This window comes from Canis lupus, chromosome 32 (assembly GCF_011100685.1).
Source record: "Canis lupus familiaris isolate Mischka breed German Shepherd chromosome 32, alternate assembly UU_Cfam_GSD_1.0, whole genome shotgun sequence".
Classification (NCBI taxonomy): Eukaryota; Metazoa; Chordata; class Mammalia; order Carnivora; family Canidae; genus Canis; species Canis lupus.
The window spans coordinates 37,246,969-37,263,430 of NC_049253.1; the positions used below are offsets into that span (position 1 = coordinate 37,246,969).

At 41.7% G+C, this 16,462-nt stretch overlaps 1 protein-coding gene across 1 annotated transcript in view; it reads right to left on the minus strand.

Moving 5' to 3' along the window:
* FRAS1 (Fraser extracellular matrix complex subunit 1) overlaps nucleotides 1-16,462 on the minus strand; it is a 434,689-nt gene that overhangs the window by 30,884 nt on the left and 387,343 nt on the right. Inside the window, 8 exon segments of the mRNA XM_038582341.1 lie at nucleotides 1,130-1,280; nucleotides 4,165-4,379; nucleotides 6,847-7,007; nucleotides 9,196-9,428; nucleotides 11,965-12,177; nucleotides 12,179-12,241; nucleotides 13,789-13,976; nucleotides 15,535-15,735. Of these exon segments, the coding sequence (XP_038438269.1) occupies nucleotides 1,130-1,280; nucleotides 4,165-4,379; nucleotides 6,847-7,007; nucleotides 9,196-9,428; nucleotides 11,965-12,177; nucleotides 12,179-12,241; nucleotides 13,789-13,976; nucleotides 15,535-15,735 (1,425 nt within the window).

Consider the following 16,462-nt stretch of genomic DNA (forward strand, 5'->3'; position numbering starts at 1 on the left):
GCCACTTAGCCCAGAGTCAGGGCCCTAACCTGCAGCCAAAAAAAAGTCCTTAAATTCTTACTATCAACCTTATAGCAGGATGTGATTATAGTGCATCTGCTTCAGACTCTATTTGCTTTTCCTCATGAGGACACCTTTCATGACGACTCAACAGAACCATAAGCAACATCCTAGTGGTTACATTTAATATTCAAACCAACGGAGGATTCAAGATCAGCTTGTAGAGAGCCAGCCATATATGGCAGGACATGAGTAAACCACAGCTTTAATGAGGGTGGTTACAATCATGATGCCCAATGAGTTCGGCATGACCCCGAAGTTAAGGGTAACCTAAGGAGGGGTGCAAATAATATTTAACAAGAACCCCAAAGCTCAAGAAATTATCCAATCCAGAGTATGAAAACTTCCTGAAATTGTTTTCCTATGAGTAATACAAAACACATGATTTGAGCTTAAAGCGCTCAACAGAATAAAGGACTGTACTTTCTATTACTGGAGTTGAGGTCCTATCTAAAAAAAAAACTTTTGTAGCTATTTAGTATCTCTGCCTCAGATCAAAATAAATCACCTCCAGGGAGGCAAGGAGGAAGAATGGGAGCAAAAGAAGTAAGGGAAGATGAGTCTGGGGCATCACATGGTAGCAGTGGGAAAGGGTGGTTTACAGGAGACACGGGGAAGGTGTGAGCTCCTAGCTGAGAGGCTGTCGCCAATACATAGATCTGTGGCTCCTGAAAAGAACCACATTCATATATGCTGATTCAACTAGAAGGCCTCCAGGGATGAAAAACTCACTCCAGATAGCTAGAGACCCAGAGTAGAGGACGGAGAGTGACAGATGGGTTCCTATTAGGGGTTCAAAGATAGCCTTTCAGAGTATCAACATGCTCATTTGCTCCTATTTTAAAATGGTATGATTTGTGGTATTTAAGGAGCAAAAGAGTCTTCAAATCAGGTGTATGGAAATGGAAAATATATCAAGAGCAACCTGGTTCACTTCATTCATTTGGCCTAGAGTGTATATAGAACAATGGCATGAAGAAGGAGCTCCTGCTAAAAGTCACCACTTATTACTTTGTTTTAATCTTGCTTGGACATACGGCAGGAATAGTGAAGATGCCAGTGGGTATACCTGTTCTCCAGAGAACAGTATCATAGAAGAAGGAAAATTCCATTTCGGTGTGGTGCTCCAAAGAGGCCCAGCCCCTGGGGGCCGTCACGTAGATGTAGGACACATAGAGAGGCACATGTATGGTCAGGAATGACTGAGCAGAATCTCTCACCTGCCAAGCAAATGGTGTGCACACAGAGAGTTATTTCTTCCCTGGGATGAGAAGGTATATGGTTCTGACATCTCGTTCACCTTTTACTCTCTCATTTGGTCACTTATTCATTCAATAATTATTAACCAAGTGCCCACGACTGTGCTAGGTGCCTAGGCATCAGACAGAGCTTCCTCCTCAGCAGTGGGAAGAACTAAAATCGCTGCCTTTATGGAACCTCCAATCTAGGAAGGAGATGCATCCATTTAAAAAATAAAGGGAGGGGAAGTGTCCAGAATTTTTCTTTATATAGGGTGATGTGGGAAGGCTTCTCTGAGGAGGTGACTTCTGAAGACTGAGAAGAAGCTTTGCCTCCACTGTTCAATTGCTGAAGACTTGGCTAAGATTGTAAAGTAACACAGTTATTCACAAAGGATCAGTCAATAGTCCCTCACTGAAGCATATTTTACAGTGACCTGTAGGAGAGTCTGAATCAACCGTAATTGGGAAGATGCCCAACTGGGATGTTTTAATGAGGAGTCATATTTCCTGCAACAGGAACTGAGGTCATGGGATTTGGATATCATATCTAGGAAACTTATCAGCACACAGTTTAGAGCTGCATATGCTTGGATAATTTCCCATCCATACAATGCCTCACTAAAATAATTTTTGAAAAGGCAGGACATCCTACTTCCAAGAGACTATTTCTTCTAAGGGGATTCCTGTTACTGCTATTAACTTAGCTCAAAAATTTTTATTTTACTATGCAATGAACAAAAACTGGATAGAAAGATAAAATATAAGTAGAAGTTTTCATGGGGAAGCTAATTGTGTGTATGAATGGGGGATTTGGGTTATTCATTTTATTTTTTTCTCTGTAAACATATTATTTCTTTTATAACAAAAAAGCTTAGTTTGAGAATATTTTATTTTTGTCATTGGTAAAATGCTATAATAGTACTATGGAACTTACTTTGTTTTTGTTTTTGTTTTAAAACACAATGTAAAGTGTTTCCATGGGTAATTTAGGAAAAGAGCCAACTGTTTAATCAATAGCTGGGACATCAAATTTTATTTTTTAAAATATTTTTTTCATATTCAATGTTATCAGGGATTCAAGATTGGATTCCAAGCTTTTTGAAAGACTGCTAATTCCATACTCATCAAAAAAAAAATCTTTTGAAATGCCTTATTCTGATTTCTTTAGAAAATTTTATCTGGACCTCACACCATCTTCTGCCATTTTAATATATAGGTTTTGTTAAAAACACATGGCTCAATCTCAAAATTGTTGCTATTAGAACCTCAATAATTCTTTAGTTGATTGGAAAAATTAATTTTCCCTCCTGTTTTTGTTTTATAACCTTTATCCCTCATGATACTACTTACTAATCCTTATAAACAAAAACAAAAGCTTGACAAATATCTACCACATACCTATACTGAACTAAGTAGCTTCCCATGTTGAGATGATTGGTGACGATTTTCAGAAGTTATGATAGGGAAAGATAAGAACTAGGGCTTGGCTGTAAGTTCTATATTCTTTCTACCCTATGCCAGCTGTTTCAACTATTTTTAAAGAAACAGACTGCAATGAAGTACTTCTGTGTATATATTCTGTGTTGGTTTAAGAAGTGGAGCCTATATAATGAAAAATCTTAGTCTTTGAGACTTTTAGGCATATTCTGAACAAAAATATCCAAAAATGTAATTAGAGTAAAAAAGCATGGAGAACACAGAATACTAATTTTTGAGAGGCCAGCAGAGGAACCAATCACTTCGTTTTGCATTTTCCAGAGTAAATGTAGGTCATGCAACTGCAGAAACACAGAAAGCAAACCTAAGAATGCCTTAATTTTCCATTCAGTAGAGGGCAGCAGTGCATATGAAATGCGAGCTAATCAAAATGAGAGCATTACAAAGAACACTAATTTTAATCAGACTCGTTCCCAAAATGATTACTATAAGTGCCTCCAGAAGTTCCTCTTTCAGTGTGGTTAAACCTGATTTGAGATGAAGAAGGAACGTAATTTTTAGTTCGTTGAGGTAACTGCATATAATTGGGTAGAATCTGCTTTACATTTAATTTTCCCATGAGGACACATTAGCTTAGTCCCTTTGATCTAACTGCCCTCCTAGGACCATGGCTTCTTACTAAAATTTTACTTTATCCCTAATGTTTAATAACTATTAAGAAAGTGTTGGGGCACTTAGGTGGCTCAGTCGATAAGTATCTGCCGTGGGCTCAGGTCATGATCTCAGGATCCTGGGATGAAGGTCAGCATCAGGCTCCCTGCTCAGCGGGGAGTCTGCTTCTTCCTTTCCCTCTGCCCCTTCCCCTCACTTCTATTCTTGCTCTCCAATTAATAAATAAATAGTGTCTATTTTTTTTTGTAAGGGTTTTAGTTTGGCACAGGTTTGGACTAGGTATGAAATCAAGTTGTTTTAAACAATTCTCTCTTCAAAATGCTTAAAAATAAAGTGCTGTACTTGTCTTCAGAAAGGGTGTACCTTATTTTGACTTATTTCCCCAAAAACAGAAGAGAATACATCTACTTTGTAATAACCTTACCATCAAATGTAAATCCTTTTGGCTTTCCAAAATATACCTACAGAGAAAAGACATATAACTAGAGAAGTAAATATTAGATTCTTATATAAATGGGAGTGCTCAACAGTAAATTTTTTTCCACATTAATTTTCACATTTTCCACATTAGATTTTCCAATTCACTGATTTAGAGGACTTTGGGGGGCTCTTTCTCTAGCCACCATGCTGCTAAGGGACTTGGCTATCCTAGTTCTTGGGAGCCACTGGATGCAACAGAAGTGTTTCAGGAACAAACAAGGTTTTATACAGCACTCAGGTGCTCGAAGGCTTCAGAAAAACCCCTGGCGCACACCTGGAAGTCGGCAGTCACAGAACCCCCACAGACATCAATCAGCTCAGTCATGTCGTAGTAGGCATCAAAGGTCCAGACGCAGCTCTTCAGGTTCAGGTGTTTGTAGAGCTGGATGGTCTTGGGCTCCCGGACGCTAGGGTCAAATTGGAAGGGGCGGTCGTAGCCAGGCCCCAGGGCTGTGCTATCGTACACTTTGTTGTTCAGGAACCCTGCCTCTGTGCGGGAGGGAAGAACAAGGAATAGGGACTTACTTCACTCAGCAACATTATATGGTTTCATTCATTTGGGGAATATAAAAAATAGTGAAAGGGATTATAGGGGAAAGGAGAGAAAATGAGTGGGAGATATCAAAGAGGGTGACAGAACATGAGAGACTCCTAACTCTGGGAAACGAACAAGGGGTAGCAGAAGGGGAGGCGGGTGGGGGAATGGGGTGACTGGGTGACGGGCACTGAGGGGGGCACTTAATGGGATGAGCACTGGGTGTTATAGTTGATGTTGGCAAATCGAACTCCAATAAAAATACACACACACACACACACACACACACACAAAAAACCAAGGAAGAGGGACTCAGTCTGTGGACACGTCCCTCACTGGCTGCCCAGAAGATGAGTGGGGAAAAGTGATGTGTCCTTGTGAGACTGAGATAGTCTACCCTCTACCTGAGATTCTACTAAGAGACCAACTAGGGCTCCCAAAACACACTGGGCGAGAAGCTAAGGGGAGCTAGATTTGTGCCCACGGCCTAGTGTGACTGTGTTCACAGACTCCTCTAAGAGGCTTCAGGAACCTTAGAAGAAAAGGTGAGCAAAGGATACTATAAGTGGAGTCAGAGTTCAGGGGCCCCACGTGTCTTTAAATGAAAACATACTGAGGCTTGGCAATCAATCCTCGAAGAAACACATTTACTCTCTAGATAATTTGTTGATGAATTATTTTTTAAGACTGATTTAAAAAAAAAAATAGCTTTGATGTAAAGCCAACAAACAAATATCTGACTACCTTCTCTGCTTCCACAGTTTCTGAACTACTGGAAAAAAAAAAAAAAAGTCTTACTTTCGTGTTAATGATAGCGCACTAATGATGCCTGACTAAACCTCCCCTGCTATGGGCAAAAATTATTGGATCAAATGCTGCCAAGCAACTGAACTGTTCTAAATTAAGGAAGGCCTTTATGCAGCAGAGAGCTAAATACAGATACAATTTTAGAATATCCGATTAAAAATTTTATGATACTAAAAGCAACTATAGTATTCTGAAAGAGTTGATGCATTTCTTAGAATGTTTGGCACCAGCACATGGTCCTCTGCCCTCAAAAGGACGAAGAACTCAATGAACATGTGTTCAATTAAATTGTGTTTAGGTAGGAAGAGGTACAAACTTTCAGCCTATAAACATAGTATGTTTCTTCCAGTGGCTGATGTGGGCCACTTAAACTTTCACGTGTAGCTCAGTGACTTGCAAATAATTTACATTCAACTAATCTCTACTCTATAAAGAGCATCACTACCTAAAGTTGATGCTTACTGAATACGAGAGAGCATATGAATGCTTTACTATCTTCCCAAACACTAGTAAATGACTTGTTGGTCGTCAAGGGAGGGAACACACATTTAATGCACACTTGCTAAGGTAAATGGAAATGGACAGGATTCTTTGCAGAGTAAAACGTCTGCTGTGGTTAACATAGGGATGCGCTTCCTCAGCTGTCAGCAACTACAGGCCTGCATCAGTGGCACACTGGCTCCTTGGGCCACCCTTACTGGGGCCCTAGCACCTAGGGACTGACTGAGATGTGACAGAAAAGCCTGTCTGTTGAGGCTGGAAGTAAGGTGAGTTGGATGGCTAGGCTCTCTCCAGAGCTCCCTGAAGAGTGGGTGGAGGCTTTGGTGGGGCTATGTGGTAGTCTGACTCATCCCTCTGCCTCATTCTGCTTCTTTTCCTCCCCTTTGACAGATGCTGATCCCAATAAACATCTTGCACCCCATACTCCTTCTCAGCTCCTGCTCCAGATAACCCACCCTACAACATGTGACAGCTGTGCATTAGCTTTCTGAAGATGCTGCAATAAGGGGATTTTAGGGACGCCTGGGTAGCTCAGTGGTTGAGCATCATCTGCCTTTGGCTCAGGGTGTGGTCCTGGAGACCCAGGATCTAGTCTCACATTGGGCTCCCTGCAGAGAGACTGCTTCTCCCTCTGCCTGTGTCTTTGCCTATGTCTCTCATGAATAAATAAATACATCCTTTTAAAAAAATAAGGGGATTTTAGAGCACAGATCCAAACATGCTCACTATTGGGGAGGGAAAGAACCAGCATTTACCATAGCAGGTGCTTTAAAAATGTCAACAAATTAAATCCTCACCCTGACGGGTATCGCTGGTTATCCTCACATCATAGATAAGAAAGTGGTTTGGGGAGGTCCAGCTGTCTCTGTTCAGTTGTACAGGTAGTGGATTAAGGATTTGAACCTAGGTCACTTTGATTCCAGCATCCTTGTTTTTCCCTATTCACGTCACTGTCTAAGCTGCCTTCGTCTGGTTGCCTGCTAGGAAGGAACTGCACTCATCATGCAGCTTTCGAAGACCAGGAGACATGACAGCAGAGTTCACTCAGCTGTGTCCCTAAGGGCCACTGTGCCAGGCTGGAATGGGAAAGCTAGCATGGAAGTTGTCCCTCACCCGAGATGCCTCTCAGGTCGCGGGTCGTGACGAGATTGGAGCAGACGTGCTGGTGTCTATAGATGGACTCGGACAAAAGGAAATGCAAGTTGTGCAGCGGCATGGTGGAGATGAGGGGCAGCATTCCGTCCTGGTGTGGGATCTGCACAGAGATGTGGATTCTAAGGCAGAAATGGGCAGAGGTAGTGCTTAGGTACCTGCTAGAAAGAGTTAGTAGGGCACATTTCTTTCTCATAACTGATTCTGCCTTCACAAGTGAATTTACCTTTTTTTTTTTTTTTTTTTTTGTCCGGAAGCTTCCCATGAAGGAACACAGGGTATGACGTACTCCTGGGGTTGTCCCCTCTGCCCCCCTCCCCTAAGAGATCCTCCAGCTCAGAACAGATAGCAATAAAAAATCACAGTTGTTTCTTCTATACAAGAAAATATAACATCACAACCACAAATTACTTGAAAGCTTTCTTTTGCTTTAAATAGAAGCTTTGTTTCCCTTGTGAGCTATGGCCCAGTGACTCAGAGAGGCACCATTCCCCTAACCCATCACAGTGAGGGCCTGGGGAGACTGGGTAGGGCTGAAACCCATATTTTTTCAAGTATTTGTGCCAAACAACATCACTGAGCTCTTTCAACTCTAAGGAAGCAAGGTTGATACTTCCTACTCAGGAAAGTATCTTAGGAATAATCATATCCCACTCCTCCTGCTGTATCCTCCTAACCAGAAGAGCTTTCTCCTTTCTCTTCCCTTTAAGCTCCAGCCATGTGGGCAGCCCTTACCGGCTGGCCTGGCCGCATTTGCAGGGTGTTCTCGCCTCATCTGCGTTTCTCAGAGCTCAGATGCCTTTACACCAGGACATCTGTAACTTATTCATATTGGCTGCTGTTTCTTATATGCTCGCAGCCTCTGTTTATCTTGCCTCCCCACAATGAAGACAAGGATTATTTCCTTCACTTCTTTTGTTTTTCCAGAGGATATAGTATAAAATTCTAAATAAAATACGAGCTTAAGTTAATAAATATTGGTTAAGACTGCGATACAACAGAACTCTAATCTGCATTATTTTCATTGTGCAAGTTTAAATTTTTAGCATGTTGATTGAGGGTGTCTTTTTGAGTTTTTACAGCTTGTCTCTTGGAACAAAAGCCCAATAGGCATTTTTAAGAGGAATCAGAACCTTGGAATATGAATAGGATGTCTCTTTTGCTAGGAAAGGGTCAGTAGTGGCCTGAGCACTTCTGTTCCTGCTTTTTAAACAAAAGTATGTCTTACTATGTTAGAAAAAAGAAAGGATTTGCATAGTCTTGCCTCTGTATTTAAATGTTTTTTTCTCCATGCAAATGAACCCCTTTCTCTGAACTCAGTTGCTCATAAAGACACATGCACAAATACCGCAAGGTTTAATGACTATACATAATATACATGAATTCTTTCTTGCTAGGCAAACATGAAAGTATCTTCCATCAAAATCATGGTAGCACAGGAAAAAATAAAAGCACATCTGTCCAGTGACTTTTAGTTTATACAGTACTATCACTCTGTTCATTAGATATTTAGTAAGTGTCTGTAAGGTGCCAAGAAGCACTGTCTCAGGCAGGGGGGTCCAAAAAAAAATTTTTTTTTTAAGTCATGATCCCCGTCCTCACCATCTACTATGGGGATAGAAAGAGAATGAATGATGATAATGCTCTGAACGAGGCACACATGAGTGCCAGGAGAGCTGGAAGGAGGAGCTTCCAAATTAAATTGGGAAAGATGATGGCGAAGTTCCTAGAAGGGATGTCATGAGCTAGGTATAGTAAGAAAACAGGATTTAGCTACAGGGGGTGGATGGGGGCTGGGAGAAGTGCAGTCAAGAGTGTTGGCATATGGGATCCCTGGGTGGCTCAGCAGTTTAGCGCCCGCCTTCAACTCAGGGCGTGATCCGGGAGACCAGGGATCAAATCCCACATCGGGCTCCTTGCATGAAGCCTGCTTCTCCCTCTGCCTGTGTCTCTGCAGCTCTTTCTCTCTGTGTCTTTCATGAATAAATAAATAAAATCTTAAAGAAAAAAAAAAAAGAGTGTTGGCATGGAAGAGGTAATGCAGCATAAAAGACTTGGAAGACCTGGGGATTTGATTTCAGTTTGATTCTCTGAGGTAGACTGGCAGGTGAAAATGCCCAGCTGAGGGACATGAGGCGAAGAAGACAGGCAAGGGCCCAGATTTTAGGGGGCCTTTGAAGGAGTTAAATTTTTCCTGAAGCATTTATCACTGTTATTCTTATTTTGCAGAAGCATCACTCATTATTCTGTCTCATCCAGAAAACCCACAAAGGAGAGCCCTCTCTGTGTGGAAGGCACCACCTGCCTGACCTGTTTGGATGTTCCTTGTGCTTGACGTCCAGGTACTTCAAGGTTGCGATGAAGGACTGAGCCTGGAAGCCTCTGGCTGTCCCAGCTACTACAGGCGTGTGGCAGATAGCACTGTCTGTTCCAATGGTAACGATGTTGCTCCTTAGGGGAGTCCCCACGTGGCCCACCTTGTCTACGGCCTTTGCCACACAACGCACATGGAACCTCCGGCTAAAGTAGATGCTATCCAGGACCTATGGGGGGAAAATAAAGTACTTAAGACATGTATATACTCCTTAGACTGTATCTTCTGGATGATAGGACACAGCCAGTTTCTGGTACAGGGTTATCTGTGCAGACCACCCAGCATCTGTCTCTCTACCCATCTATCCACTCTTCTGTTTATTCACTCACCACAAAACTACTGGCTTTCTCCCAGGAGCCAGGCACTAGGACAGAGGATTTACAGCCTCAGGCAGTATGTCAGACAAGGAACGAGTAGACAGATGTGAAGCAAGAGCCCAGAGATGACTGGTTACCAGCGATAGTACTGTTCTCTTCCTATATTAGGTTCAGCATAAGAACCACTCAACTGGTTTCCAGCCCTTCCATTAAGACTGGTTGGGGGATCCCTGGGTGGCGCAGCGGTTTGGCGCCTGCCTTTGGCCCAGGGCGCGATCCGGGAGACCCAGGATAGAATCCCACGTCGGGCTCCCGGTGCATGGAGCCTGCTTCTCCCTCTGCCTGTGTCTCTGCCCATCTCTCTCTCTCTCTCTGTGACTATCATAAAAATAAATAAAAATTAAAAAAAAAAAAAAAGACTGGTTGGCCTCCAAGTCACTTTGGCTGAGGGTACAGTGTCAGGATATAGAAGAGATATGGTCCTTTCCCAGGAGTTCTGATTTTTCTTTCTTTCCTACCACTAGTCCCTCCCCCAGCCCCCACCTAGGGACCACACACACTGCAGCGGTTACAATAACATGGAGAGTTGAAGTTGAGAACTTGGCCTCTGACACCTACTGGCCTTTGAAGATCTTTGAACAGAATCTTTTGTGTTCTCAGACATAGAGGAGCCGTAAGAATGCTTAATTCAATCTATGCAGAGGCAGCGTGGGTCACCACAACTCTTTAAGTAACATGTGCATACACATAGGGAAGTATATAACAAGAAAAATTAATTAGCAGTTCTGTGTGCCATAGACCTCCCACAAAGCGATTGTACAAACTTATAAATTCTACCCATGAAAGCAATTCTCATTGAAGTCCATTAAAAATTAAAGAGGATTTTTCCATTAAAATTTTTTTAATTAGCTGCCAACGTTTTATTTATTTATTTACACACGGACTTAGTTCAGAAGGGATTTGAGGCATCTTATAAAAAGGCACACGATACAATGATATTAAATAAATAATTAAAGAAACAAAGACAGAGCAAAGGAAACTGGGATAAAAGTATTAGTCACCAAGTCATTGCAAGAAGAAAAACTGAAGCATAATGTAAAATATTAAACGTGGTACCTGTTAAAAAATGTATATTTAGGCCACATCAGACCGAAAATTGCCTTCATGGGTTTTTGGAGAGAGAATTAGATACTGAGGAAACGATAAGCTGTTAAGTCTCGACATTTAAGTTTTTAAATTTTATCAGATAGTTTACACTTGAACTAGGTTATGTTGCAAAAGAATGGATCTTTTGACCTTTCCAAATAAGCTGTGCAAAAAACAATGAATATGAGTGACTTTGCCAAACCCAGAGGCCCCTCCCCACCCTCCCAGCCCCTGCCCGCCTATCCATCTGTACCTTCTCTCCACTATTATCCCTCTATGGGAAGCACTTATTAAAGTGAGAACAAACTGAGAGTTGACTAGGAGAAAATTGAGAAATCCAGTCTCAAAGAAATCTCTGTTCTCCAAAATTGCACTAATTTGTGCACTAATTTTCAATAAAAAACTGTTGAGGGCTTGCTATGTGCCAGCTACGGTGAGGAGGATCTCCACTGCTTTCAGTTCTCTCTCTGTGGAGAACGACGTCAACTGGCGTGATGAGCAGTCACCACAGTGCACTGTTTCTTAAGGTTGGGGAAACCCTCACTATTCATTGCTCTCTGATGGTGGCAGAAGTATTGGTTTGGTGTCTTGACTATCTGAGGACAGCAACGGCATAGTGAACTTTTCATGTCCTCCTACAATTCTGTATAATGTTGACCACTCAAGAAACATTTTATCCTTTGTTTAATAACTGTGCCATCCTGACTACCATCAATATGCTGAGCATGTTAGGCTATACAAATGTGGGAGAACACTTGGTCCACATCCTTAAGGACTTTATATCCTACTACTTACTGGATGATTGAAGAGATGTGAAAAAAGTAATCATTAATTGTACCTATATGGAATCTTTGACTTACTTTGCCGCTTTCAGATGACTTTTATATCTGATTTTTCAATGACCTTGACAAGCGGCTATGTGGAAGAGGTATTATTTTGCAGAGCAGGAAACAGAGACTCAGGGGAGTTAAGTAACCTCTTAATATCACAAGTTAAAAGTAAAGGAGAATCAAGATTAGTGAACAGGTTGTCTGATTACTAGCTTGGATCTTTTTTTCTACGACACCATATTACCTTTTCTTATAAATAAGCATAAAAACCTGTGTGTATATTATATGTATCTGCTTATTTGTTTTATTCCAAATGCCACACAAGGGCCTTAAGGAATTTGATGGAGTTGGAGTGACAAAGAGAAATACCAGTTTTCTCCCCATGCAACCAGGCCCAGAACCCTAGACCTACCATGTGGTTGACACTGGTGAATGGTGTGTTGTCAGTGATGGTCTCAAAGGGAGACCGGGCTCCACTGCCATCAGTGGGGGTGGCTACTTCCCAGCTGAACTGCACAGATGTTTGGTTGATGCCAGCCTCGCTGCAACGCTCCTTCATGATGGCATACTTGGGGAAATGAGAGTCACAGGGCGTAACACAAACCAGTGGGTAGCCTGGGGAGGGAGGATTTCTTGACTCCTTCCTTGGTAACTTCTTCTACATGGTCATAGTCAGCAAGTGTGACAACCTGCAAAGGAGCAACAAAGCTTCAGCCTGGACTGGGTGCTGGGAGGCTCAGAGAACTAAGGCTCCCCTTTTGAGATATCTACAAGATCCCTTAACTGCTAGGGATTCTTTAATATATAACAAAAAAAGAGAAAAAAAGGAAAGAAAGAAAGGAAGGAAGGAAGGAAGGAAGGAAGGAAGGAAGGAAGGAAGGAAGGAAAAGAAAAAAAGAAAGAAAAGAAAGAAAAGAAAGAAAAGAAAGAAAAGAAAGAAAGAAAGAGGGCAGCCCCGGTGGCGCAGCGGTTTAGCGCCGCCTGCAGCCCAGGGCGTGATCTGGAGACCCTGGATCGAGTCCCACGTCAGGCTCTCTGCATGGAGCCTGCTTCTCCCTCTGCCTGTGTCTCTGCCTCTCTCTCTCTCTCTGCATCTCTATGAATAAATAAATAAAATCTTTAAAAAAAAAAAAAGAAAGGAAGGAAGGAAGGAAGGAAGGAAGGAAGGAAGGAAGGAAGGAAGGAAGAAAAATACAACGGAGGTTTTCATAGTGCTTTGCCAGGCATACCTAAAAGATACTACAGATCTTTAGTGGTGGTGAAGATCCTCCATCTACCTGAGCTAAAAGCTTTAGTATCGTGTTAATCTTATTCCTAAACCATCGTGTTAATCACTTATATGAAATATATTTTATTTTCATGCCTACTGTAACCAAAGCTGTATCGTGAACAGTTACTAGTTTGAAGCTGCATTAAGAAAAAATAAAATAAATGAAGTTGCATTAAATTATTAATAGTATGCAGTAGTGTACATGGCAAAACAAAAGTAAATAAAGATAGTGTATTTCTTTCATGGTCGGATAAGAGACAAATTTTGGAATGATCCTTCTACTATATGAGACTAGCCAGGGGAGGTTAGAAGACTTATTCTGACTGCTTCATTTTTATGAGTTAAATTTCCCTTGGTAACCTCTAGGCATTTTCTTCCTAATTGTAAAGTCAGTGCATTCATTCTCTGCATCCTCAGCTTGGGAAACTGGGTACTACACTTCTGCAAATACTTAACTCTATGCATGTGGCAAGTATGGAGGGTAATAGATATGGAATATCCTTACTTTTTTTCCCCTTCTCCTAGATCCCACCAAAGAAGTGAGAAGATCAATTGTATCGTACTTCCTATGTTTATCAGACTAAGGTATGAATGTGGTTTGGTCTTACTCTTCTGCTAGGACAGGGTTTCTCATCCTAAGCACTACTGACATGTGTGCCAAGTAATTCTTTGTTGTCGAGGACTGTCCTGTGCATCGTAGGATATTTACCAGCTCCCCTGCTTTCCACCCACTAGAAGCATCTAGTATGACAGTTGTGACAACCAAAAATATCACTAGACATTGCTAAATATCCCCTGGAGGTGGTGGCACAGGGAGGGGATTTGGGAAGGAAAGGACAAGGTGGTTCCTGTGTTAACCAGTGTTAGAAGAATGAAGAAGTACCGCATCAGAACTACTTATCTCAAGTCATCATCTACTAGTCACTAGGACATAAAAGCAGTGAACCTATTGGGTCAAGTACTCACGATGGGCGGTGCTGGCAATATGAGACTCCCTGCTGCCTCCTGGTCTAGAATCGTCACGGTGGCAGTGGTCACATCACCAAGAACTGCTTCCACTGGGTCATCTGGGCCAAGGACCAGGGAGAAGGATTCATGCCATTCCCGGTCTTCATTGGATAGGATCTCGACTTTAAAGAAGATATGATCCACACCTTCACCAAGGACAGAACAGAAAGACAGCAAAAGTTCTCATTAGGTGACCTACCTAAGAAGTGGAGGTTGGCACTACTGACATTTTGTTAAAATATGCCCTTTTCTTGTAGAGGTTTTCTATAAATACAGTGGCTGCTAATCACTTTAGTCCTATCTCAAGTGAGAAACCTATTTTATTGACCAAATTCCACCTGTGATAGAGGCTCAGTTTTGCAGATTCACGATTCACTATTCAACACCATATGAGGATTAATGGCTCCTGTCTGACACTAGCTGGTAGTAATAAAAATCTATGATCCAAAATACACTCCACCTTGGTTATGAGTTTTTTTGCTTAATTTTTCTTTCTCCTTTACACTTAGGCATGAACTCCTGTGTGGCTGTGAGTACTTGCACACATAGACACCCATCAAAGCTGTCCTGAGAACTGTATCTCAAAGGTTTCCTACCATACTGTCCCCACAAAGACCACAGCATAAAGGTTTGGCAGGCTGGGATGAAGAGGGTTAGAGCCTTAGGAACTGCTTTCCTTTTCTGTAAAATGACTCTCTGAAGGTGCAAATATCCCTGGTGGTATCTCCTTCTTCCTCTCCTACAAACACCCGGGCTGGGTCACTTCCACAACCTGTCTTTTCTCCAGATCCTTATGCAGAAAAGGAAAGGAAAAAGTAAAGACACGTGGAAGAAGAATCATTGTGTAGAGGCGGAGGAAGGGCATCTACCTTTCTGGCAAACACTAAACAGATGTACATGGGATGGAGCCAAAAGCCCTTTAAAACTCCAGTGGAATGAAAGACATCAGAGACCCCTTCCCCCTCATTCCTGAGAGTCACTTCCTCCCCCTACTTGCCGAGATGTCTCTGAAAAGGCTTCCTACCACTGTTGCCTACTTCTTTCTGGCTATATCACAAATGGTTCCAGGATCTACACCAGTCTTTCCCCCTTATATTGCTCCAGGAAGTTCTGTGAAAAAGATCTAGCATATAGTTCAATTCCTTCTCTGTCTTATTTCTCCCATCAAATTAATACATAGGGGATAGTTCAATACTTAGTTGTGACCTGAATCCCATCTCTCTCTCTTGTCCTTTGACTCATCTCCACGGTTGCCTCTAAACCTTTTTTGGAAATCTAGCAGGGTATCCTGTCTCCTGGCAGATGTTAAACGACTGGAGCACAGAGATTGTACCTTCTGGGTTTTAGTAATTCCTGAAGGGCCCAGCACACAGTGTTCGTCCTATGTTTTACTGAATGACGGCAGTCATGTTTATTCTTTTAAAATCAAATGCATCTATTACTCAACCAAATCATAGGCTAACAACAACCAAAAAATTCTTTTAAATGAGTCCAGATGCCATTTGTTCTTTCTCAATGCCAATTTTTACCAATTAAAAATTGTGAAGATTCCTGTAATAGCAAATGTGTGCCTAATAAGTACTTGATGCTTAATAAGTACTACTGTTTTCCTCTTTTATTTTTCTGCTCATTCCTTTCTTCAAATACAGGATATTTGCCTCTCTATTAAGTAAAATCCACAGATCGTGGTTGGCGTTCGATTACCGGGGCTGAACTTCAAGACTCTGCTCTTTGGGTAATAATCCACTCCGGACTGGGCAGACCCATCCCGAGTGCTGCAGCGAATCTTGGATGTCCTGTTCTGATCCCCTCTGCGGATCACCTTGATATTCAGGAGGGCTACAGCATCTGGCCCCGAGGGTTCCCGGACTTGGTATGCAGCTTCTTCAAACTCTATGGTAGGGGCTAAGGAAACAGGATTAGGAAAACAAGAGCAAGTTAGAAAAGTACAAAGGATTCCCACTCCCCTGAAAACACCTTATCAAGACAAGAGGGACTTTTCCACATTAGTAAATGATACAAAGGTAAAATGGCTTGCGATCACAAAAATCAGTTTTTACCCCTCAGCAGAGCTTTGGAAAAGGAATTTATGATTCTCCAGGAGTTGTTTCTCATAGGCCTATTATTAAAAATCATAGTGGGGGGAATATTTTTAAGCATTTTGAAATGCATAAGGTCCAAGTTTCCATCTGGGCATGACAGCTCACAAAACGTTTTTGAATTCACACGCTTTATCAAGGGACTGACTCAGAGTTAGCCCTTGATAAATACTTATCGACTGATTGCGTGAATAGACTCTTTTTCACTTATAGATATAAATTTCTTTTTTTTTTTGAGATATAAATTTCTAAGCTTTATAATTTATCTCAGTTATACACTACCTAAACTTTCCAAGTCCATCTCCTGTCTCTGATCTTCTGGGTCCTTCTTTTCAGAGCCCTTAAATGTTCCTAACTTAAATGTTCCCAGCCCTTAAATGTTCCTAACTTCTCACAGCTTATTTAGTTAAGAATGAGTAGTTTTAATGAAGAACACAAGACTTCCTAACACAATCTGGTTTGAGGTACTATTCTCATTGCTACGAAGTGATTAATATGTTGGTTTTTACAAAAATTTCAAATTGTGCCTTCTT